The sequence below is a fragment of the Agelaius tricolor genome, unplaced genomic scaffold (assembly GCF_023055355.1).
Source record: "Agelaius tricolor isolate 1412-34295 unplaced genomic scaffold, bAgeTri1.0.p SCAF_181, whole genome shotgun sequence".
NCBI lineage: Eukaryota > Metazoa > Chordata > Aves > Passeriformes > Icteridae > Agelaius > Agelaius tricolor.
The window spans coordinates 29161-53490 of NW_027269441.1; the positions used below are offsets into that span (position 1 = coordinate 29161).

General features: G+C 57.3%; 2 protein-coding genes and 1 long non-coding RNA gene across 4 annotated transcripts; 2 read left to right on the top strand and 1 right to left on the bottom strand.

Moving 5' to 3' along the window:
* Positions 1 to 2499: 2499 nt before the first annotated feature.
* Positions 2500 to 14747, top strand: LOC139587123 (kallikrein-14-like). Of its 2 annotated transcripts, XM_071421013.1 has the most exons (8): positions 2500 to 2644; positions 5880 to 5942; positions 7174 to 7345; positions 8742 to 8995; positions 11758 to 11894; positions 14157 to 14336; positions 14376 to 14390; positions 14654 to 14747. In XM_071421013.1, the coding sequence occupies exons 2-6, from the start codon at positions 5885 to 5887 to the stop codon at positions 14307 to 14309; spliced, it is 774 nt and encodes a 257-aa protein (XP_071277114.1). In that variant the 5' UTR covers positions 2500 to 2644; positions 5880 to 5884; the 3' UTR covers positions 14310 to 14336; positions 14376 to 14390; positions 14654 to 14747. The 2 variants fall into 2 exon arrangements, with proteins under 2 accessions (XP_071277114.1, XP_071277115.1); XM_071421014.1 differs by lacking the exon at positions 14654 to 14747 and having other exon boundaries at positions 14376 to 14439.
* On the bottom strand, positions 12053 to 12317 carry LOC139587124 (uncharacterized). Its single transcript, XR_011678220.1, has 3 exons — positions 12270 to 12317; positions 12188 to 12217; positions 12053 to 12115 (listed from the first exon to the last, which is right to left on the bottom strand). It is a non-coding gene; the product is annotated as an uncharacterized lncRNA (long non-coding RNA).
* A 2154-nt stretch (positions 14748 to 16901) lies between the features above and the next one.
* On the top strand, positions 16902 to 24020 carry LOC139587119 (trypsin-like). Its single transcript, XM_071420994.1, has 6 exons — positions 16902 to 16953; positions 17431 to 17584; positions 19727 to 19835; positions 19953 to 20115; positions 21432 to 21568; positions 23546 to 24020. The coding sequence occupies exons 1-6, from the start codon at positions 16902 to 16904 to the stop codon at positions 23720 to 23722; spliced, it is 792 nt and encodes a 263-aa protein (XP_071277095.1). The 3' UTR covers positions 23723 to 24020.
* Positions 24021 to 24330: the final 310 nt, after the last annotated feature.

Sequence of the window (24330 nt, forward strand, 5' to 3'; positions counted from 1 at the left end):
GGCGGGAAATGTGAGGGGGAAAATGGCGGAAAATATGAGGGGGGGGGAAGGGGAAGGGAAATGTGAGGGGAAAAGGCAGGAAATGTCAGGGGGAAATAGAGAGAAATGTGAGGGGAAAAGGGTGGGAAATGTGAGGGGAAAATGGTGAAAAATGTGAGGGGGAAAATTGTAGGAATTGTGAGGGGAAAATGGTGGAAAATATGAGGGGGGGGAAAGGGAAATGTGAGGGGAAAAAGCAGGAAACATGAGAGGGAAATGGTGAGAAATGTGAGGGGAAAATGGAGGGAAATGTGAGGGGAAAAAAGGCGGGAAATGTGAGGGGAAAATGGTGAAAAATGTGAGGGGAAAATGGTGGGAAATGTGAGGGGAAATGTGAGGGGAAAAAAGGCGGGAAATGTGAGGGGGAAAATGGCGGAAAATATGAGGGGGGGGGGAAAAGGGAAATGTGAGGGGAAAAATTGTAGGAATTGTGAGGGGGAAATGGTGGAAAATGTGAGGGGGAAATGGTGAAAAATGTGAGGGGAAAATGGTGGGAAATGTGAGGGGAAAATGGTGAAAAATGTGAGGGGAAAAGGGTGGGAAATGTGAGGGGAAAAAGGTAGGAAATGTGAGGGAGAAAATGGTGGAAAATATGAGGGGGGAAAAAGGGAAATGTGAGGGGAAAAGGCAGGAAATGTCAGGGGAAAATAGTGAGAAATGTGAGGGGAAAAGGGTGGGAAAAGTGAGGGGGAAAATGGCGGAAAATATGAGGGGGGGAAAAAAGGGAAATGTGAGGGGAAAAGGCAGGAAATGTCAGGGGGAAATAGTGAGAAATGTGAGGGGAAAAGGGTGGGAAATGTGAGGGGGAAATGGTGAGAAATGTGAGGGGAAAAGGGTGGGAAATGTGAGGGGGAAATGGTGGAAAATATGAGGGGGGGGGAAAAGGGAAATGTGAGGGGAAAAATTGTAGGAATTGTGAGGGGGAAATGGTGGAAAATGTGAGGGGAAAAGGGTGGGAAATGTGAGGGGAAAATGGTGGAAAACGTGAGGGGGAAATGGTGAGAAATGTGAGGGGAAATGGAGGGAAATGTGAGGGGGAAAATTGCAGGAATTGTGAGGGGAAAATGGTGGAAAATGTGAGGGGGAAAAGGCGGGAAATGTGAGGGGGAAATGGCGGAAAATATGAGGGGGGGGAAAAAAGGGAAATGTGAGGGGAAAAGGCAGGAAGTGTCAGGGGGAAATAGTGAGAAATGTGAGGGGAAAAAAGGGTGGGAAATGTGAGGGGAAAATGGCGGAAAATATGAGGGGGGAAAAAGGGGAAATGTGAGGGGAAAAGGGTGAGAATTGTGAGGGGAAAAAGGCGGGAAATGTGAGGGGGAAATGGTGAAAAATGTGAGGGGAAAATGGTAAAAAATGTGAGGGGAAAAGGTGGGAAAAATGAGGGGAAAAGGTGGGGAATGTTGGAGGAAAAAAGAAGGAAACGTGAGGGGAAAATTGAGGGAAACGTGAGGGGAAAATTAAGGGAAAATTGAGGGGAAAATTGAGGGGAAAATTGAGGGAAAATTGAGGGGAAAATTGAGGAGAAAATTGAGGGAAAAGTGAGGGGAAAATTGAGGGAAAAGTGAGAAAATGTGAGGGGGGGAAATGAGGTGGAAAATGCAGGAAGGGGAATTTTTTTTCAATTCCATTTTTAAATACCCACCCCCCAAAAAAATCTCTCCCAAAATTCCTCCCCTTCTTCCCCAAAATCCCCTCTCAGCCAATCAGGACCCCCCCAAAAAAATCCCCCCAAAATTCCTCTTCCAACCAATCAGAAACCCTGAAAATCCTCCCCAAAATTCCCCCCTCCCCCAAAATTCCAGTCAGCCAATCAGAACCACCCTAAAATCCCCCAAAATTCCCCCTCAGCCAATCAGAACCTCCCCCCAAAAAATCCCCCCCAAAATCCCTCCCAAAGTTCTCCCATTCCCCAAAATTCACCCTCAGCCAATCAAGACCCCCCAAAATCCCCCCAAAAATCCTCCCCAACCAATCAGGACCCCCCAAAATTCCCTCTTAACCAATCAGGACCCCCTAAAATTCCCTCTTAGCCAACCAGGACCCCCCTAAAATTCCCTCTTAGCCAATCAGGATCCCCTCAAAATCCCCCCAAAAATCCTCCCCAACCAATCAGAACCCCCCAAAAATCTCCTCTCAGCCAATCAAGAGAGGACCCCAATCAGGACCCCCCCAAAATCCCCCTCAAAAATCCTCCCCAACCAATCAGGACCCCCCCAAATTTCCCCCTTCTCTCCCCCTTTCCCCTTCCCCCCCCTCCCCCTTTTCCCCTTCCCCGCCCCTCCCCCACCCCCTCCACCCCCTCCCTCCCCTCCCCTCCCCCCCCCCCCCGCAGCCCCGCCCGGATTAATCCGCGTCCCCCCCACGCCCAAAATTAAAAAATCCGGGGGGAGGGGCAGGGGAGGGAAAGAACGGGGGGGGGGGGGGGGGATGGGGGAGGGGCGTGTCCCCCGTTTGGGGACAGCGCGCGCGGGGACGGCGGCGAGGAGGGGACGGCGAGGAGGGGACGGCGAGGAGGGGACGGCGACGGAGGCGACAGCGGCCGGACAGGAAGGAGCCGGGGCGGCCCCACCCCCACCCCCCGGCCCCCCCGAGGGGCGGCGCGAAGGTTTGGGGGGGGGGGGGGGGGAGGGGGGAGGGGCCGGGGGGGGGAGGGGTGGGGTGGGGGGAGCAGTCCCATTTCCCAGTTTGGCCCCAGTTTGTCCCAGTTTGACCCAGTCCCAGGGCCCCAGTTTGTCCCAGTTCCCCAGTGTCACCCTGTCCCAGTATGGCCCAGTTTGGCCCCAGTCCCATTTCCCAGTTTGGCCCCAGTTCCCACTTTGACCCTGTCCCAGTTTGGCCCCGGTCCCATTTCCCAGTTTGGCCCCAGTTTGTCCCAGTTTGACCCAGTCCCAGGGCCCCAGTTTGTCCCAGTTCCCCAGTGTCACCCTGTCCCAGTATGGCCCAGTTTGGCCCCAGTTCCCAGTTTGACCCTGTCCCAGTTTGGCCCCAGTCCCATTTCCCAGTTTGGCCCCAGTTCCCACTTTGACCCTGTCCCAGTTTGTCCCAGTTTGGCCCCAGTCCCATTTCCCAGTTTGGCCCCAGTTCCCACTTTGACCCTGTCCCAGTTTGGCCCCGGTCCCATTTCCCAGTTTGTCCCAGTTCCCACTTTGACCCTGTCCCAGTTTGTCCCAGTTTGACCCCATCCCAGTTTGTCCCAGTTTGGGCCAGTCCCATTTCCCAGTTTGTCCCAGTTCCCCGGTGTCACCCTGTCCTGGTTTGGCCCCATTTCCCAGTTTGACCCTGTCCCAGTATGGCCCAGTTTGGGCCAGTCCCATTTCCAGTTTGGCCCCAGTCCCATTTCCCAGTTTGTCCCAGTTCCCCGGTGTCACCCTGTCCCAGTTTGTCCCAGTTTGGCCCCAGTCCCATTTCCCAGTTTGTCCCAGTTCCCACTTTGACCCTGGCCCAGTTTGGCCCCATTTCCCAGTTTGACCCCATCCCAGTTTGTCCCAGTTTGGCCCCAGTCCCATTTCCCAGTTTGGCCCCAGTTCCCAGTTTGACCCTGTCCCAGTTTGGCCCAGTCCCACTGTCCCAGTATGGCCCAGTTTGGGCCAGTCCCATTTCCCAGTTTGGCCCCTGTTTGGCCCCAGTTTGGCCCCAGTTTCTGGTGCCACCCTGTCCCAGTTTGTCCCAGTTTGACCCAGTATGGCCCAGTTTGACCCTGTCCCAGTTTGTCCCAGTTTGACCCAGTCCCATTTCCCAGTTTGGCCCCAGTTCCCACTTTGACCCTGTCCCAGTTTGTCCCAGTTCCCCGGAGTCACCCTGTCCCAGTTTGTCCCAGTTTGACCCAGTCCTATTCCCAGTTTGGCTCCAGTTCCCCGGAGTCACCCTGTCCCAGTTTGGCCCCATTTCCCAGTTTGACCCAGTATGGCCCAGTTTGACCCCATCCCAGTTTGTCCCAGTTTGGCCCAGTCCCATTTCCCAGTTTGGCCCCAGTCCTATTTCCCAGTTTGTCCCAGTTCCCCGGTGTCACCCTGTCCCAGTTTGGCCCCAGTTTGTCCCAGTTTGACCCTGTCCCAGTTTGTCCCAGTTTGACCCAGTCCCATTCCCAGTTTGGCCCCAGTTCCCACTTTGACCCTGTCCCAGTTTGGTCCCAGTTTGTCCCAGTTTGACCCCATCCCAGTTTGTCCCAGTTTGGCCCCAGTCCCATTCCCAGTTTGGCCCCAGTTCCCCCGAGTCACCCTATCCCAGTTTGTCCAGTTTGACCCGGTTGCAGGCCCCAGTTTGTCCCAGTTCCCCGGTGTCACCCTGTCCCAGTTTGGCCCAGTTCCTCGTTTGATCCCATCCCAGTTTGTCCCAGTTTTGTCCCAGTCCCGGTGTCACCCTGTCCCAGTATGGCCCAGTTCCCAATTTGACCCTGTCCCAGTTTGTCCCCAGTTTGACCCCAGTTTGGCCCAGTTTGACCCAGTCCCAGTGTCCCAGTTTGTCCCAGTTCCCCGGTGTCACCCTGTCCCAGTTTGTCCCAGTTTGTCCCAGTTTGGCCCAGTTTGACCCAGTCCCCCTGTCCCAGTTTGGCCCAGTTTAACCCAGTCCCAGTTTGGCCCAGTTTGGCCCAGTTTGTCCCAGTTCCCCCTGTCCCTTCTCTCCCAGTTTATCCCAGGCCCAGTTTGGCCCAGTTTGGCCAGTTTGACCCAGTCCCAGGGTCCCAGTTTGGCCCAGTTTGACCCCAGTTCCCGGGTTCTTCCTGTCCCAGTTCATCCCAGTTTGTCCCAGTCCCCAATTTCCCCCCTCTCCCAGTTCATCCCAGTTTGTCCCAGTCCCCGATTTCCCCCTCTCCCAGTTCATCCCAGTTTATCCCAGTTCATCCCAGTTGGTCCCAGTTCATCCCAGTTTCTCTCTGGTTCCGGTTCCCACGGGAAAGGGGCGGGGCCAATTTCTGGTGGGCGGGGCCTGAACCCAAACTGGGAACCCAACCCCAAACTGGGAACCCTGACCCCAAACTGGGATCTCAAACTGGGATCCCAACCCCAAACTGGGACCCCAAACTGGGAACTCCAGCCCCAAACTGGGACCTGAACCCAAAAATGGGAACCTAAACTGGGACCCCAAACTGGGAATCCAACCCCAAACTGGGACCCCAAACTGGGACCCCAAACTGGGACCTCAAACTGGGACCCTAAACTGGGAGCCCCAAGCCCAAACTCAGAACCCAAACTGGGAACCTGAACTGGACCTGAACCCCAAACTGGGAACGCAATCCCAAACTGGGACCCCAAACTGGGAACCTGAACTGGGATCTGAACCCCAAACTGGGAACCCCAAACATGGACCCCAAACTGGGAACCCCGACCCCAAACTGGGACCTCAAACTGGGACCTGAACCCCAAACTGGGACCCCAAACTGGGACCGGGACCCCAAACTGGGACCCCAACCCCAAACATGGACCCCAAACTGGGACCCGAACTGGGAACCCGAAAACCAAACCGGGACCCCAAACTGGGATCCCAGCCCCAAACTGGGCCCCGCCCCTTTCCCATCGGCCCCGCCCCTTTCCCATCGGCCCCGCCCTTTCCAAGGCCCCGCCCTTCCCGAGGCCCCGCCCCTTTCCCATCGGCCCCCGCGGGGTCTCCGGAGGTCACCGAGCCCCGGGCCGGGCTGGGGGCGGGGCGGGGCGGTGCCCGCTAATGAGGGCCCCTAATTAAGGCCAATTAACGCCCTCGTTAATGAGCCCCAACGGGTTGGGCCCGATGACGTCACCGTTGCGAAAGGGCCCCGGTGGGGCGGGGGAGGGGAGAACCTGAAATGATCCCAAAATCCCCGAAATTGCCCGAATTGACCCCAAATTTTCGGCTCCGCCCCCCAGCGGCGATGACGCGGCGCCCCCTGGCGGCTCCCGCGGCGCTGCTGGCGCTGCTGATGGCGACAGGTGAGGGGACAGGTGGGGACAGGTGAGGGGACAATGGGGACAATGGGGACAATGGGGACAATGGGGACAGGTGAGGGGACAGGTGGGGACAGGTGAGGGACAATGGGGATAATGGGGACAATGGGGACAGGTGAGGGGACAGGTGAGGGGACAATGGGGACAGGTGAGGGACAATGGGGACAATGGGGACAGGTGGGGACAATGGGGACAATGGGGACAATGGGGACAGGTGAGGGGACAGGTGAGGGGACAGGTGGGGACAATGGGGACAATGGGGACAGGTGAGGGACAATGGGGACAATGGGAACAGGTGAGGGGGGACAGGTGAGGGGACAGGTGGGGGACAATGGGGACAGGTGAGGAGACAGGTGAGGGGTGGCACAGGTGAGCCAGGTGACAGCGACAGGTGTTCCATGTTCTGATTGATGTCCCCACAGTGACACAGGTGACACAGATGACACTGACAGGTGGCACAGGTGACACTGACAGGTGTCCATTGTCCCCACAGTGGCACAGGTGACAGGTGACACTGACAGTGACACTGACAGGTGTTCATTGGTGTCCATGTCTCTGTCCCCACAGTGACACAGGTGACACTGACAGTGACAGGTGTCCATGTCCCATGTCCCCACAGTGACACAGGTGGCACAGGTGACACTGACAGGTGTCCATGTCCCATGTCCCCGCAGTGACACAGGTGACACTGACAGGTGACACAGGTGACACTGACAGGTGTCCATTGTCCCCACAGTGTCCCAGGTGGCACAGGTGACAGGTGACACACGTGTTGTGGGCGGCCACGCCTGCGTCCCGCACTCGCAGCCCTGGCAGGTGGCACTGACAGTGACAGTGACACTGACAGGTGACACAGGTGACACTGACAGGTGTTCATTGTCCCCACAGTGGCACAGGTGACACTGACAGGTGGCACAGGTGACAGATCTCTCTCTGTTCATTGTCCCTACAGTGACACAGGTGCCACAGGTGACTGACAGGTGACACTGACAGTGACAGGTCTCTGTTCATTGTCCCCACAGTGACACAGGTGGCACAGGTGACACTGACAGGTGTCCATGTCTCTGTCCATTGTCCCCACAGTGACACAGGTGGCACAGGTGACAGGTGACACGCGCGTTGTGGGCGGCCACGCCTGCGTCCCGCACTCGCAGCCCTGGCAGGTGTCACAGGTGACACTGACAGGTGTCCATGTCTCTGTCCATTGTCCCCACAGTGACACAGGTGACACAGGTGACAGGTGACACGCGCGTGGTGGGCGGCCACGCCTGCGTCCCGCACTCGCAGCCCTGGCAGGTGGCCGTGCTGGACATGTACAAACTCTACTGCGGCGGCGTCCTGGTGGCACCCAGATGGGTGGTGACAGCGGCGCACTGCACCACACCTGGGTAAGGACACACCTGGGGACACCTGGGCACACCTGGGGACACCACACCTGGGTAAGGACACACCTGGGGACAGGTGACACCACACCTGGGGACACTGCACCACACCTGGGTAAGGACACACCTGGGCACACCTGGGGACACCTGGGGACACCTGGGGACACCACACCTGGGTAAGGGCACACCTGGGGACACCTGGGGACACACCTGGGCACACCTGGGGACACCACACCTGGGAAGGGAGACACCTGTCCCACCTGTCCCTGTGCCCTGTGCCCTCCAGGTGTTCCCCATGTCCCTCATGTTCCTCAGGTGTTCCTCAGATGTTCCCCATGTCCCTGAGATGTTCCTCAGATGTTCCTCACCCATCCTGTCCCCTCCATGTATTCCCCATGCCCCCCAGATGTCCCTGAGATGTTCCTGAGATGTCCCTCAGAGTCCCTGAGATGTTCCTGAGATGTCCCTCAGAGTCCCTGAGATGTTCCTGAGACGTTCCTCAGATGTTCCCCACGTCCCTGAGATGTTCCTCACCTGTCCTGTCCCCTCCGTGTATTCCCCATGCCCTCCATGTTCCTCAGGTGTTCCTGAGATGTTCCCCAGATGTTCCCGAGATGTTCCCCATGTCCCTCAGAGTTCCTGAGATGTTCTTGAGATGTTCCTCAGATGTTCCTCACCCATCCCGTCCCCTCCATGTATTCCCCATGCCCCCCATGTTCTTCAGGTGTTCCTGAGATGTCCCTCAGGGTCCCTGAGATGTTCCTCAGATGTTCCTCAAATGTTCCTGAGATGTTCCCCGTGTCCCCCAGATGTTCTTGAGATGTTCCTGAGATGTTCCTCACCCGTCCTGTCCCCTCCATGTGTTCCCCATGCCCCCCATGTTCTTCAGGTGTTCCTGAGATGTCCCTCAGGGTCCCTGAGATGTTCCTCAGATGTTCCTGAGATGTTCCTGAGATGTTCCGCGTGTCCCTGAGATGTTCCTGAGATGTTCCTCACCCATCCCGTCCCCTCCGTGTATTCCCCATGTCCCCGAGATGTTCCTTGGGTGTTCCTCAGGCCTTCCTCAATGTCCCTGAGATGTTCCTCAGATGTTCCTCAGATGTTCCCCATGTCCCTGAGATGTTCTTGAGATGTTCCTCAGATGTTCCTCACCCATCCTGTCCCCTCCATGTATTCCCCATGCCCCCCATGTTCTTCAGGTGTTCCTGAGATGTCCCTCAGGGTCCCTGAGATGTTCCTCAGATGTTCCTGAGATGTTCCTGAGATGTTCCCCATGTTCTTGAGATGTTCTTGAGATGTTCCTCACCCATCCCGTCCCCTCCGTGTATTCCCCATGTCCCCGAGATGTTCCCCAGCTGTTCCCCAGGTGTCCCTCACCTGTCCCTCACCTGTCCCTCACCAGGGTGACCACGGTGTCCCTGGGCAAGCACCGCCTGTACGCGCGCGAGGCGGGCGAGCAGCGCCGCATGGTGGCCCGCATGGTGGCCCACCCGGGCTACGACCCCTCCACCAAGGACAACGACATCATGCTCCTCAAGCTGCTGTCCCCCGCCGCCATCTCCGACCGCGTCCGCCCCATCCCGGTGGCCTCGTGCCTGCCCCAGCCCGGCACCGCCTGCGTCACCTCGGGCTGGGGGGCCACCACCTCGCCTGAAGGTACCTGGGACAGGGAGGGCGCAGGTGGCATCTGGAGGGGGTTTGGGGCTCCTGGTGGCATCTGGAGGGGGTTTGGGGGCACCTGGTGGGCACCTCGTGGTCATCTTGTGGTCACTTGTGGCATCTTGTGGTCATCTCGTGGTCATTTGGGGCATCTTGTGGTCATCTCGTGGAGATGGGGCATGGCCCAGGTGGCATCTGGAGGGGGTTTGGGGCACCTGGTGGTCATCTCGTGGTCATTTGGGTCTCCTCGTGGTCATCTTGTGGTCATTTGGGGCACCTCATGGGCACCTGGTGGAGATGGGGCATGGCCCAGGTGGCATCTGGAGGGGGTTTGGGGCACCTGGTGGCATCTGGAGGGGGTTTGGGGCTCCTGAAGGAGATGGGGCAGGGCCCAGGTGGCATCTGGAGGGGGTTTGGGGCACCTGGTGGCATCTGGAGGGGGTTTGGGGCTCCTGAAGGAGATGGGGCAGGGCCCAGGTGGCATCTGGAGGGGGTTTGGGGCACCTGGTGGAGATGGGGCATGGCCCAGGTGGCATCTGGAGGGGGTTTGGGGCACCTCGTGGTCATTTGGGTCTCCTCGTGGTCATCTTGTGGTCATTTGGGTCTCCTCGTGGTCATCTTGTGGTCATCTCATGGTCATTTGGGGCATCTTGTGATCACCTCATGGTCATCTGGGTCTCCTCGTGGTCATCTCGTGGAGATGGGGCATGGCCCAGGTGGCATCTGGAGGGGGTTTGGGACTCCTGGTGGCATCTGGAGGGGGTTTGGGGCACCTGGTGGAGGTGGGGCATGGCCAGGTGGCATCTGGAGGGGGTTTGGAGGCTCCTGGTGGCATCTGGAGGGGGTTTGGGGCACCTGGTGGTCATCTTGTAGTCATTTGGGTCTCCTCGTGGTCATCTTGTGGTCATTTGGGGCACCTCATGGGCACCTGGTGGAGATGGGGCATGGCCCAGGTGGCATCTGGAGGGGGTTTGGGGGCACCTGGTGGTCACTTGGGTCATCTCGTGGTCATCCCATGGTCATCTGAGTCTCCTCGTGGTCATCTTGTGGTCACTGGGGTCTCCTTGTGGTCACCTTGTGGTCATTTGGGTCTCCTTGTGGTCACCTCGTGGTCGTCTGGGGCACCTCGTGGTCATCTCGAGGACATGGGGCATGGCCAGGTGGCATCTGGAGGGGGTTTGGGGCTCCTGGTGGCATCTGGAGGGGGTTTGGGGGCACCTGGTGGAGATGGGGCATGGCCAGGTGGCATCTGGAGGGGGTTTGGGGCAGTTTGTGGAGGTGGGGCAGGGCCCAGGTGGCATCTGGAGGGGGTTTGGGGCACCTGGTGGTCATCTCATGGTCATCTGGGTCTCCTCGTGGTCATCTCGTGGAGATGGGGCATGGCCCAGGTGGCATCTGGAGGGGGTTTGGGGCTCCTCGTGGGCACCTCGTGGTCATCTTGTGGTCATCTGGGTCTCCTTGTGGGCATCTCGTGGTCATTTGGGTCTCCTTGTGGTCATCTCGTGAACATCTGGGTCTCCTCGTGGTCATCTCGTGGACATGGGGCATGGCCAGGTGGCATCTGGAGGGGGTTTGGGGCACCTGGTGGGCACCTTGTGGTCATTTGGGTCTCCTCGTGGTCATCTTGTGGTCATTTGGGTCTCCTTGTGGGCATCTCATGGTCATCTTGTGGTCACTCATGGTCACTCAGTGGTCACTCACGGTCACTCTGTGTCCCCACAGTGACCTACCCCGAGGTTCTCCAGTGTGTCAATGTCACTCATGGTCACTCATGGTCACTCATGGTCACTGTGATGGTCACTCAGTGATGGTCACTCAGTGGTCACTCATGGTCACTGTGATGGTCACTCAGTGGTCACTCAGTGATGGTCACTGTGATGGTCACTCAGTGATGGTCACTGATGGTCACTCATGGTCACTCATTGGTCACTCATGGTCACTCCGTGATGATCCCCATGATGGTCACTCAGTGATGGTCACTCATGGTCACTCAGTGGTCACTGTGATGGTCACTGTGATGGTCACTGTGATGGTCACTCGTGGTCACTCATGGTCACTCATGGTCACTCTGTCCCCACAGTGACCTACCCCGAGGTTCTCCAGTGTGTCAATGTCACACTCAGTGATGGTCACTCATGGTCACTCATGGTCACTGTGATGGTCACTCAGTGATGGTCACTGTGATGGTCACTCAGTGATGGTCACTGTGATGGTCACTCATGGTCACTCACGGTCACTCTGTCCCCACAGTGACCTACCCCGAGGTTCTCCAGTGTGTCAATGTCACGCTCAGTGATGGTCACTCATGGTCACTCATGGTCACTCAGTGATGGTCACTGTGATGGTCACTGATGGTCACTCAGTGGTCACTCATGGTCACTCATGGTCACTCAGTGATGGTCACTGTGATGGTCACTGATGGTCACTCAGTGGTCACTCATGGTCACTCATGGTCACTCTGTGTCCCCACAGTGACCTACCCCGAGGTTCTCCAGTGTGTCAATGTCACGCTCTGCTCCCCGGCCATTCCTGGTCACTCAGTGATGGTCACTCAGTGATGATCCCCATGATGATCCCCATGATGGTCACTCATGGTCACTCAGTGGTCACTCATGGTCACTCACGGTCACTCTGTCCCCACAGTGACCTACCCCGAGGTTCTCCAGTGTGTCAATGTCATGCTCAGTGATGGTCACTCATGGTCACTCATGGTCACTCATGGTCACTCATGGTCACTCACGGTCACTCTGTCCCCACAGTGACCTACCCCGAGGTTCTCCAGTGTGTCAATGTCACGCTCTTCTCCCCGGCCCAGTGTCGCCGTTTCTACCCCGGCTCCATCACCGACAACATGATCTGTGCCGGACACCTGCAGGGGGGACAGGACTCCTGCCAGGTACACCTGGGACACACCTGGGGACACACCTGGGACACCTGGGGACACACCTGGGACACACCTGGGACAGCTGGGGACACACCTGGGACACACCTGGGGACACACCTGGGACACACCTGGGGACACCTGGGACAGCTGGGACACACCTGGGGACAGCTGGGACACACCTGGGACACACCTGGGACACACCTGGGACACACCTGGGACACACCTGGGGACACCTGGGGACACACCTGGGGACATCTGGGGACAGCTGGGACACACCTGGGACACCTGGGACACACCTGGGACACCTGGGACACCTGGGACACACCTGGGGACAGCTGGGACACACCTGGGACACACCTGGGACACACCTGGGACACACCTGGGGACACCTGGGGACACACCTGGGACACCTGGGACAGCTGGGGACACACCTGGGACACCTGGGACACCTGGGGACAGCTGGGACACACCTGGGACACACCTGGGGACAGCTGGGGACACCTGGGGACACACCTGGGGACATCTCAGATACACCTGGGGACAGCTGGGAGGGGTCAGAGATGCAGGGGAACCTGGGTTTGGGGTCTTCAAACCCAATGAGGTCCATCCAGGGTTTGACCAATCCATGGGGTCCCTCAACCCAACGAGGTCCATCAAGGGGTCACCCAACCCACCAAGTTCACCCAACCCAACGAAATCCACCATGGGTTTGGCCAACCCAAGGAGGTCACAGAACCCAACGAGGTCCACCAAGGGGTCACCCAACCCTACGAGATCCATCAAGGGGTCACCAAACCCAATGAGATCCACCATGGGGTCACCAAACCCAACGGGATCCATCAAGGGCTCACCCAACCCAACGAGGTCCATCAAGAGTTTGACCAACCCAACAAGGTCCAGCATGGGGTCACCCAACCCACCAAGTTCACCCAACCCAACGAGATCCATCAAGGGGTCACCCAACCCAATGGGATCCACCAAGGGGTCACCAAACCCAACGAGGGCTTGGTTGATCCAACCTAATGAGGTCCATCAAGGGTTTGGCCAATCCATGGGGTCCCTCAACCCAATGAGGTCCATCAAGGGGTCGCCAAACCCAACGAGGTCCACCATGGGGTCACCCAACCCAGTGAGGTCCATCAAGGGTTTGGCCAATCCATTGAGGTCCCTCAACCCAATGGGGTCACCCAACCCAACAAGATCCATGAAGGGGTCACCAAACCCAATGGGATACACCAAGGGGTCCCCAAACCCAACGAGATCCATCAAGGAGTCACCCAACCCAATGAGGTCCATCAAGTGTTCACCCAACCCAATGAGGTCCATCAAGTGTTCACCCAACCCAATGAGGTCCATCAAGTGTTCACCCAACCCAATGAGGTCCACCACGGGGTCACCCAACCCAAGTTCACCCAACCCAACGGGACCCACCAAGGGTTTGCCCAACCCAACGAGGTTCATCAAGGGTTTGGCCAATGCATGGGGTCACCCAACCCAACGAGGTCCACCATGGGGTCACCCAACCCAGTGAGGTCCATCAACGGTTTGGCCAATCCAAGGGGTCACCCAACCCAATGAGATCCATGAAGGGGCCACCCAACCCAACGACATCCACCATGGGGTCACCAAACCCACCAAGTTCACCCAACCCAATGGGATCCACCAAGAGTTTGACCAACCCATGGAGTCACCAAACCCAATGAGGTCCACCAAGGGGTCACCCAACCCAAGTTCACCCAACCCAATGAGATCCATCAAGGGCTCACCCAACCCAACGAGGTCCATCAAGAGTTTGACCAACCCAACAAGGTCCACCATGGGGTCACCCAACCCAACGGGACCCACCAAGAGTTTGCCCAACCCAAGGAGGTCACAGAACCCAATGAGATCCACCAAGGGGTCACCCAACCCAATGGGATCCACCAAGGGGTCACCCAACCCAACGAGATCCATGAAGGGGTCACCAAACCCAATGAGGTCCAAGGGGTCACCAAACCCAACGAGGTCCACCATGGGGTCACCCAACCCACCAAGTTCACCCAACCCAATGGGATCCACCATGGGGTCACCCAACCCAATGAGATCCACCATGGGGTCACCAAACCAACAAGCTCCACCACGGGGTCACCCAACCCAAGTTCACCCAACCCACCGGGACCCACCAAGGTTTTGCCCAACCCAGGAGGTCTGGGCTGACCCCAGAGCCCCCAGCCAGGCCCCGGTGGCCGCCGTGGGCGGAGTCCCGGTGGTGCCACGGTGCCGTTGTCCCCCCAGGGCGACTCGGGCGGGCCCCTGGTGTGCGAGGGCGCCTTGCAGGGCATCGTCTCGTGGGGCATGGAGCGCTGCGGGCAGCCCCGGCGGCCGGGCGTCTACACCAAGGTGTGCCGCTACGCCCGCTGGATCCACGACACCATGGAGGACACCTGAGGGACACCCGGGGTGGACACACCTGGGGTGGCATCTGAGGGGACACCTGGGGTGGACACACCTGAGGTGGACACACCTGGGGTGGAACTGGGGATGGAACCTGAGGAGGAACCTGAGGTGGCATCTGAGGGGACATTAAAGATGTGCCAGGGGACCCCGGGCTCCGTGTGGTTTCTTCTGGGATGGGATTTTGGGGTGAATCTGTTGGGTTTTGGGGACGTCCTGAGGAGGAACCTGAGGAGGAACCTGGGGTGGAACCTTGGGTGGAACCTGAGGTAGATCCAGGAGACCATGGAGGACACCTGAGGTGGAACCTGTGGTGGCATCTGGGGAGGACACCTGAGGTGGACACACCTGGGGTGGAATCTCAGGTGGAATCTGGGGTGGAACCTGAGGAGGAACCTGAGGTGGCATCTGAGGGGACACCTGAGGTGGCATCTGGGGTGAAACCTGGGGTGGAACCTGAGGAGGAACCTGAGGAGGAACCTGAGGTGGAATCTGAGGGGACATTAAAGATGTGCCAGGGGACCCCGGGCTCCGAGTGGTTTCTTCTGGGATGGGATTTTGGGGGGGATTTGGGGTGAATTTGTTGGGTTTTGGGGACATTCTGAGGTGGAACCTGAGGTGGATCCAGGAGACCATGGAGGACACCTGAGGGGGTACCTGGGGTGGCATCTGGGGTGGAACCTGGGGTGGACACACCTGAGGTGGACACACCTGGGGTGGAATCTGGGGTGGAACCTGAGGAGGAACCTGAGGTGGCATCTCAGGTGGCATCTGAGGGGACACACCCAGGGGACACCTGAGGGGACACCTGAGGTGGCATCTGAGGGGATACAACCAGGGGACATTAAAGATGTGCCAGGGGACCCCGGGCTCCGTGTGGTTTCTTCTGGGATGGGATTTTGGGGTGAATTTGTTGGGTTTTGGGGACATCCTGAGGTGGAACCTGGGGAGGAACCTGGGGAGGAACCTGAGGGGACTCTGGTCCAAAATTTGGGATTTTGGGGGATTTTGGGGGATTTTTTTTGGGATTTTTGGGGAAATTCTGAGGGGATTTTGGGGTAAATCTGAGGGGATTTTGGGGTAAATCTGAGGGGATTTTGGGGTAAATCTGAGGGGAATTTTGGGGTAAATCTGAGGGGATTTTGGGGAGATTCTGAGGGGATTTTGGGGTAAATTTGAGGGGATTTTGGGGAGATTCTGAGGGGATTTTGGGGAGGTTCTGAGGGAATTTTGGGGTAAATTTGAGGGGATTTTGGGGAGATTCTGAGGGAATTTTGGGGGGGGTTTCGGGGATTTTTTGGGGAGATTTAGAGGGAATTTCGGGGGGCAAATTTCAGGAGATTTTGGGGAGATTCTGAGGGAATTTTGGGGGGATTTTGGGGGTGAATTTGAGGGAATTTGGGGGAAATTTTGGGGGGATTTAGGGGAGATTTTGGGGAGAATTTGAGGGGATTTTGGGGGGAATTTGAGGGAATTTTTGGGAAATTTTGGGGTAAATTTGAGGGGATTTTGAGGAAATTCCATGGGAATTTTGGGGCAATTTGAGGGAATTTCGGGGGTGAATTTGAGGGGATTTTGGGGTAAATTTGAGGGAATTTTGAGGAGATTCCATGGGAATTTTGGGGCAATTTGAGGGAATTTTTGGGGGGGAATTTGAGGGAATTTTTTGGGGGGGAATTTGAGGGGAAATTTTGGGGAGAATTTGAGGGGATTTTGAGGAGATTCCGTGGAAGTTTTGGGGCAATTTGAGGGAATTTCGGAGGGGAATTTGAGGGGATTTTGAGGAGATCCTGAAGGAATTTTGGGGAAATTTTGGGGGGAATGTGAGGGGATTTTGAGGGGGAATTTGAGGGAATTTTGGGGTAAATTTGAGGGGATTTTGGGGAGATTCTGAGGGAATTTTGGGGGCAATTTTCGGGTATTTTTTGGGGAGACTTAGAAGGAATTAGGGGGGGGAAATTTCAGGAGATTTTGGGGAGATTCTGAGGGAATTTTGGGGGGATTTTGGGGTTGAATTTGAGGGAATTTGGGGGAAATTTTGGGGGGATTTCGGTGAGATTTTGGGGAGAATTTGAGGAGATTCTGAGGGAATTTCGAGGGGATTTAGGGGGGGAATTTGAGGGGATTTTGGGGGTGAATTTGAGGGAATTTGGGGGAAATTTGGGGGGGATTTCGGGGAGATTTTGGGGAGAATTTGAGGAGATTCTGAGGGAATTTCGAGGGGATTTAGGGGGGGAATTTGAGGGGATTTTGGGGGGAATTTGAGGGAATTTTTGGGGTAAATTTGAGGGAATTTTTGGGGAAATTTTGGGGTAAATTTGAGGGAATTTTTGGGGGGAATTTTGGGGGAAATTTGAGGGAATTTTGGGGGAAATTTTGGGGTGAATTTGAGGCAATTCCCCCCCAAACCCCCCGAATTTCTCCCCCCCAAAATCGGCGTTTCCCGGGGTGGGGGAGGGGTGGGAAAGGCCCCACCTGCGGCGGCACCGCCCGCGGGGGGTGGGGGAGGGGCCGCCCCCTTAATTAATCATTAACGGGGCCTCCTTTAATTAACGGGGTCACGCGGAGCCCCCCAAAAAACGCCCCATGGAGCCCCTGGGCCTCGTCTTCCTCCTCCTCCTCCTCCTCCTGCCCCCCGGTGAGGGGGGACCCGGATTTTGGGGGAAATTCGGGGGATTTTGGGAAAAAAATTGGGGATTTTGGGGGAAAAAATTGGGGATTTTGGGGAAAAAAAATTGGGGATTTTGGGGGAAAAAATTGGGGATTTTGGGGAATTTCAGGGAAATTCGGGAAATTTCGGGAAAATTTCGGGAGAATTTTGGGGAATTTCAGGGAAATTTGGGGAAAATTCGGGAATTTCAGGGAAAATTTTGGGGAATTTCGGGAAATTTTCGGGAAAAATTTCGGGAAAATTCGGGAATTTTCAGGGAATTTTGGGGAAATTCAGGAATTTTGGGAAAATTTTGGGAAATTTCGGGAAAATTTTGGGAAAATTTCAGGGAAATTTCGGGAAAATTTGGGGAAAATTTAGGGAAAATTCAGGAAAATTTTGGGAATTTCTGGAAATTTCTGGGAATTTCTGGGAATTCCGACCCCCCCCCCGCCCCTCCCCCAGGCCGGCCCCACCCCGGGCGGATTTTGGGGGGCTCCGAGTGCCCCCCCCAGGCCCACGCGGGGCTCGTGCGGCTTTTCCAGTTCGAGCAATTCGTGTGCGGGGGGGCCCTGCTGAGCCCCCAGTGGGTGCTGAGCGCAGCCCACTGCTGGGCCAGGTACGGACTGGGACATACTGGGATATACTGGGAGGGACTGGGAGGGACTGGGATATACTGGGAGGGACTGGGATAGACTGGGAGGGACTGGGATAGACTGGGAGGGGAATGGGAGGGACTGGGATGGACTGGGATAGACTGGGAGGGACTGGGAGGGGATTGGGATATACTGGGATGGACTGGGAGGGACTGGGATGGACTGGGAGGGACTGGGATGGACTGGGAGGGACTGGGAGGGCCCTGCTGAGCCCCCAGTGGGTGCTGAGCGCCGCCCACTGCTGGGCCAGGTACGGACTGGGAGGGACTGGGATATACTGGGAGGGACTGGGATCAAACTGGGATAGACTGGGATATACTGGGATGGACTGGGATAGACTGGGATGGACTGGGATGGACTGGGAGGGGATTGGGAGGGACTGGGAGGGACTGGGATCAAACTGGGATAGACTGGGATAGACTGGGATGGACTGGGAGGGACTGGGAGGGGATTGGGAGGGACTGGGATAGACTGGGATTAAACTGGGAGGGACTGGGAGGGGATTGGGATATACTGGGATCAAACTGGGATAGACTGGGATAGACTGGGATAGACTGGGAGGGCCCTGCTGAGCCCCCGGTGGGTGCTGAGCGCCGCCCACTGCTGGGCCAGGTACGGACTGGGACAAACTGGGATATACTGGGATGGACTGGGATATACTGGGATATACTGGGATATACTGGGATATACTGGGATATACTGGGACAAACTGGGATATACTGGGATGGACTGGGAGGGCCCTGCTGAGCCCCCAGTGGGTGCTGAGCGCCGCCCACTGCTGGGCCAGGTACGGACTGGGACAAACTGGGATATACTGGGATGGACTGGGAGGGACTGGGAGGGGATTGGGAGGGACTGGGAGGAACTGGGATCAAACTGGGATAGACTGGGATGGACTGGGAGGGACTGGGAGGGGATTGGGATATACTGGGATAGACTGGGATGGACTGGGATATACTGGGATGGACTGGGAGGGACTGGGATCAAACTGGGATATACTGGGATAGACTGGGATGGACTGGGAGGGGATTGGGGGGGATTGGGAGGGACTGGGAGGGACTGGGATCAAACTGGGATGGACTGGGATGGACTAGGAGGGACTGGGAGGGAGTGGGATCAAACTGGGAGGGACTGGGAGGTGGTAAAGAGGGGATTTGGGGTTACTGGTCTGAACTGGTTTGAACTGGGAAGGATCTTCTGGCCTCATCCAGGTGAGCTCAGGTGTGGGGAACAACGGGGATTTATGGGATTTGTCTGGTTACTGGTCAAACTGGGAAGGACTGGGATGGACTGGGGGTTACTGGTTTGAACCGGTTTGAACTGGTTTGGGCCCTCCAGCCACCTGCAGGTGCGCGCAGGTGAGCACAGCCTGGCCCAGCCCAGCGGCCATGAACGGGGAATGATGGGGTGAACTGGGATGAACTGGTCTGAACTGGGATGAACTGGGATGAACTGGGAGTTACTGGGATGAACTGGGATGGACTGGGAGTTACTGGGATGAACTGGGATGGACTGGGATGGACTGGGATGGACTGGGAAGGACCTTCCAGCCTCATCCAGGTGAGCTCAGGTGTGGGGAACAATGGGGATTTATGGGATTTGTTTGGTTACTGGTCAAACTGGGATGGACTGGGACGAACTGGGGGTTACTGGTTTGAACTGGGGGTTACTGGGGGTTACTGGGATGGACTGGTCTGAACTGGGATGAACTGGGATGGACTGGGAGTTACTGGGATGAACTGGGATGGACTGGGAATGACCTTCCGGCCTCATCCAGGTGAGCATAGGTGAGCTCAGGTGTGGGGAACAACGGGGATTTATGGGATTTATCTGGTTACTGGTCAAACTGGGATGGACTGGGATGAACTGGGGGTTACTGGGAGGGACTGGGAGGGACTGGTTTGAACTGGTTTGAACTGGTTTGAACTGGTTTGGGCCCTCCAGCCACCTGCAGGTGCGCGCAGGTGAGCACAGCCTGGCCCAGCCCAGCGGCCATGAACGGGGAATGATGGGGTGAACTGGGATGGACTGGTTTGAACTGGGGGTTACTGGGAGGGACTGGGGTTACTGGTTTGGACTGGTTTGAACTGGTTTGGGCCCTCCAGCCACCTGCAGGTGCGCGCAGGTGAGCACAGCCTGGCCCAGCCCAGCGGCCATGAACAATTCGCCGCCGCCGTGGAGCTCGTGGTGCACCCGGACTTCGGCAAACCCGCGGCAAATTCCCGCGATTTCGGCAAATCCGGGAACTTTTCCGGGAATCTCGGGAATCTCGGGAATGCCGGGAATCCCGAGGGGGTTTTTGGGGATTTTTTTGGGGATTTTTTTGGGGAGTTTTCGGGCGATTCCGGCCGTTCCCACGATCTGATGCTGCTGAGGGTGGAGCCGCCCTTCAGCTGCGGGCCCCGGGTCAGGCCCCTCCCCCTGGGCCAGGCCACGCCCACCGCCGGCTCCACCTGCACCGTGATGGGCTGGGGCAGCACCAGCAGCCCCCAGGGTACGCACTGGGAGCACTGGTTTATACTGGGAGCCACTGGGAGGGACTGGGATCAAACTGGGAGGGACTGGGAGAGACTGGGATGGACTGGGATGGGGTAAAGAGGGGATTTAGGGTTACTGGGATGGACTGGGAGGGACTGGGAGGGACTGGGATCAAACTGGGAGGGGACTGGGATCAAACTGGGAGGGACTGGGAGGGACAGGGATGGACTGGGAACCACTGGGATGGGGCAAAGAGGGGATTTAGGGTTACTGGGATGGACTGGGAGCACTGGGAGCCACTGGTTTATACTGGGAGGGGACTGGGATCAAACTGGGAGGGGACTGGGAGCCACTGGGAGGGACTGGGAGGGGGCAAAGAGGGGATTTAGGGTTACTGGAAGGGACTGGGATGGACTGGGATGGACTGGGATGGACTGGGATGGACTGGGATCAAACCGGGAACACTGGGAGGGACTGGGATCCAACTGGAATGGACTGGGATCAAACTGGGAGGGACTGGGAGGGGACTGGGAGGGACTGGGATGGACTGGTTTATACTGGGAGGGGACTGGGAGGGAGCAAAGAGGGGATTTAGGGTTACTGGGAGCGACTGGGATGGACTGGGAAGGGACTGGGAAGGGATTGGGAAGGGATTGGTTTATACTGGGAGGGACTGGGAGAGACTGGGAGGGGGTAAAAAGGGGATTTGGGGTTACTGGGATGGACTGGGAGCACTGGAAGCCACTGGTTTATACTGGGAGGGGATTGGGAGGGAACTGAGAGGGACTGGGATCAAACTGGGATGGACTGGGAGGGGACTGGGAGGGACTGGGAGGAGGCGAAGAGGGAATTTGGGGTTACTGGTTTATACTGGGAGGGACTGGGAGCCACTGGGAGGGGGTGAAGAGGGGATTTGGGGTTACTGGGATGGACTGGGATCGAACTGGGATGGACTGGGAGGGACTGGGAGGGACTGGGAGGGCCCCAGCTGTCCCAGGTGTGTCCCAGGTGTGTCCCAGCTGTCCCCAGGTGTCCCCAGCTGTCCCCAGGTGTGTCCCAGGTGTCCCCAGCTATCCCCAGCTGTCCCCAGCTGTCCCCAGGTGTGTCCCCAGCTGTCCCCAGGTCTGTCCCAGGTGTGTCCCAGGTGTCCCCAGCTGTCCCCAGGTGTGTCCCAGGTGTGTCCCCAGGTGTCCCCAGGTCTGTCCCAGCTGTCCCCAGGTGTGTCCCAGGTGTGTCCCAGGTGTGTCCCAGCTGTCCCCAGCCGTGTCCCCAGGTGTCCCAGGTGTGTCCCAGGTGTGTCCCAGGTGTCCCCAGGTGTGTCCCTGTCCCCAGAGTCGTACCCGGACGTGCCCCAGTGCCTCAATGTCACCGTGCTCGGGGACAGCGCCTGCAGTGACGCCTACGGGGCGCAGGTGACACCGGACATGCTGTGCGCAGGTGTGCCCGAGGGCGGCAGGGACTCCTGCCAGGTGCGGCGCCAGTGGCACCTGTGTGTCACATTGTCACCTGTCTGAGTCACCTGTGTGTCACCTGTGTCACCTGTGTCACTGCAATGTCACCTGTGTGTCACCTGTGTCACCTGTGTCACTGCAACGTCACCTGTCTGTGTCACATTGTCACCTGTGTGTGTCACCTGTGTCACTGCAATGTCACCTGTGTGTGTCACCTGTGTGTCACCTGTGTCACCTGTCTGTGTCACCTGTGTCACTGCAATGTCACCTGTGTGTCACCTGTGTCACTGCATTGTCACCTGTGTGTCACTTGTATCACCTGTGTCACCTGTCTGTATCACCTGTGTCACCTGTGTCACCTGTGTGTGTTACCTGTCTGAGTCACCTGTGTCACTGCATTGTCACCTGTGTCACATTGTCACCTGTGTCACCTGTGTGTCACCTGTGTCACCTGTCTGTGTCACCTGTGTCACATTGTCACCTGTGTGTCCCTGTGTGTCCCCTGTGACACCTGTGTGTCCCCTGTGTGTCATCTGTCACCTGTGTCACCTGTGTCCCCTCACCTGGCCCTGTCCCCTCACCTGTACCAGGTGCCACCACCTTGTCTCCAAATGTCCCCCCAATGTCCCCAATGTCCCAAATCCCCTTTTTTCCCGTTTTCCCCCCGTTTCACCCCAATGTCCCCAATGTCCCCAATGTCCCCAATCCCATTTTTCCCTTTTTTCCCTTTTTTCCCTTTTTTCCCTTTTTCCCCTTTTTTCCCTTTTTCCCTTTTTTCCCTTTTTCCCCCCATTTTTCCCCAATGTCCCCAATCCCCATTTTCCCATTTTTCCCCATTTTACCCCAATGTCCCCAATCCCCATTTTTTCCCTTTTTCCCCCTTTTTCCCCCATTTTCCCCCAATGTCCCCAATGTCCCCAATCCCCTTTTTCCCATTTTTCCCGTTTTTCCTCCATTTTTCCCATTTTCCCCCGTTTCACCCCAATGTCTCCATTTTACCCCAATGTCCCCAATCCCATTTTTCCCCATTTTCCCCCGTTTTTCCCCCATTTTCCCCGTTTCACCGTCCCCGTTGCCGTCCCCAATGTCCCCAATGTCCCCAATCCCATTTTTCCCCATTTTTCCCCATTTTCCCCCATTTTCCCCATTTTTTCCCGTTTTCCCCCGTTTTTCCCCATTTCCCCCGTTTCACCCCAATGTCCCCAATGTCCCCAATCCCATTTTTTCCCATTTTCCCCCGTTTTTTCCCCATTTTCCCCCGTTTCACCGTCCCCGTTGCCGTCCCCAATGTCCCAAATCCCCGTTTTTCCCGTTTTCCCCCGTTTTTTCCCCATTTTCCCCGTTTCACCGTCCCCGTTGCCGTCCCCAATGTCCCCAATATCCCCAATCCCATTTTTCCCCTTTTTCCCATTTTCCCCCATTTTTTCCCCGTTTCCCCCCGTTTCACCGTCCCCGTTGCCATCCCCAATGTCCCCAATGTCCCCAATCCCTTTTTTCCTGTTTTTCCCATTTTCCCCCGTTTCACCCCAATGTCTCCATTTCACCCCAATGTCCCCAATCCCATTTTTTCCCGTTTTCCCCCATTTTTCCCCATTTTCCCCGTTTCACCGTCCCCGTTGCCGTCCCCAATGTCCCCAATCCCATTTTTTCCCATTTTTCCCATTTTCCCCCGTTTTTCCCCCATTTTCCCCGTTTCACCGTCCCCGTTGCCATCCCCAATGTCCCCAATCCCATTTTTCCCATTTCCCCCGTTTTTCCCCCATTTTCCCCGTTTCACCGTCCCCGTTGCCGTTCCCAATGTCCCCAATGTCCCCAATCCCATTTTTCCCGTTTTCCCCTGTTTTTTCCCCCATTTTCCCCGTGTCACCGTCCCCGTTGCCGTTCCCAATGTCCCCAATGTCCCCAATGTCCCCAATGTCCCCAATCCCATTTTTCCCATTTTCCCCCGTTTTTCCCCCATTTCCCCCGTGTCACCGTCCCCGTTGCCGTCCCCAGGGTGACTCCGGGGGTCCCCTCGTGTGCGGGGGGCAGCTCCAGGCCGTGGTGTCCTGGGGTGGTCACCCCTGTGGTCAGCCCGGCCGCCCGGGGGTCTACGCCCGCGTCCAGCCCGCCCTGGCCTGGATCCGAGAGGTCACCGGGCTGACCGCGGAGCCCTCGTGTGACCCGGAGTGACCACGGAGTGACCACGGAGTGACCACGGACCCCTCATGTGACCCTGAGTGACCACGGACACCACAGACTGATCCTGACTGACCACAGACCCCTCGTGTGACCCGGAGTGACCACGGAGTGACCACAGACCCCTTGTGTGACCCTGACTGACCACGGAGCCCTCGTGTGACCCTGAGTGACCACGGACTGACCACGGACCCCTCGAGACCAATGAGTGACCGCTGAACCCCCTGAGTGACCACGGACACCACGGAGTGACTACGGACCCCTCATGTGACCCTGAGTGACCACGGAGTGACCACGGAGTGACCACGGACCCCACGGAGTGACCCAGAATGACCCTGAGTGACCACAGAGCCCTCGAGACCAATGAATGACCACTGAACCCCCTGAGTGACCACAGACACCACAGAGTGACCACGGACCCCTCATGTGACCCTGAGTGACCACAGAGTGACCACGGACACCAATGAATGACCACTGAACCCCCTGAGTGACCACTGACACCACAGAGTGACCCTGAGTGACCACAGAGACCAATGAATGACCACTGAACCCCCTGAGTGACCACGGACACCACGGAGTGACCACGGACACCACAGAGTGAC

Coding starts and splice junctions, on each gene's coding strand:
- LOC139587119 (XM_071420994.1), top strand. CDS start 16,902: ATGGAGCCCCTGGGCCTCGTCTTCCTCCTCCTCCTCCTCCTCCTGCCC. Junction 17,585..19,726: donor GCAGCCCACTGCTGGGCCAG/GTACGGACTGGG, acceptor TGGGCCCTCCAG/CCACCTGCAGGTGCGCGCAG. Junction 19,836..19,952: donor CGGACTTCGGCAAACCCGCG/GCAAATTCCCGC, acceptor TTTTTTGGGGAG/TTTTCGGGCGATTCCGGCCG.
- LOC139587123 (XM_071421013.1), top strand. CDS start 5,885: ATGACGCGGCGCCCCCTGGCGGCTCCCGCGGCGCTGCTGGCGCTGCTG. Junction 7,346..8,741: donor GCGCACTGCACCACACCTGG/GTAAGGACACAC, acceptor GTCCCTCACCAG/GGTGACCACGGTGTCCCTGG. Junction 11,895..14,156: donor GGGGACAGGACTCCTGCCAG/GTACACCTGGGA, acceptor TTGTCCCCCCAG/GGCGACTCGGGCGGGCCCCT.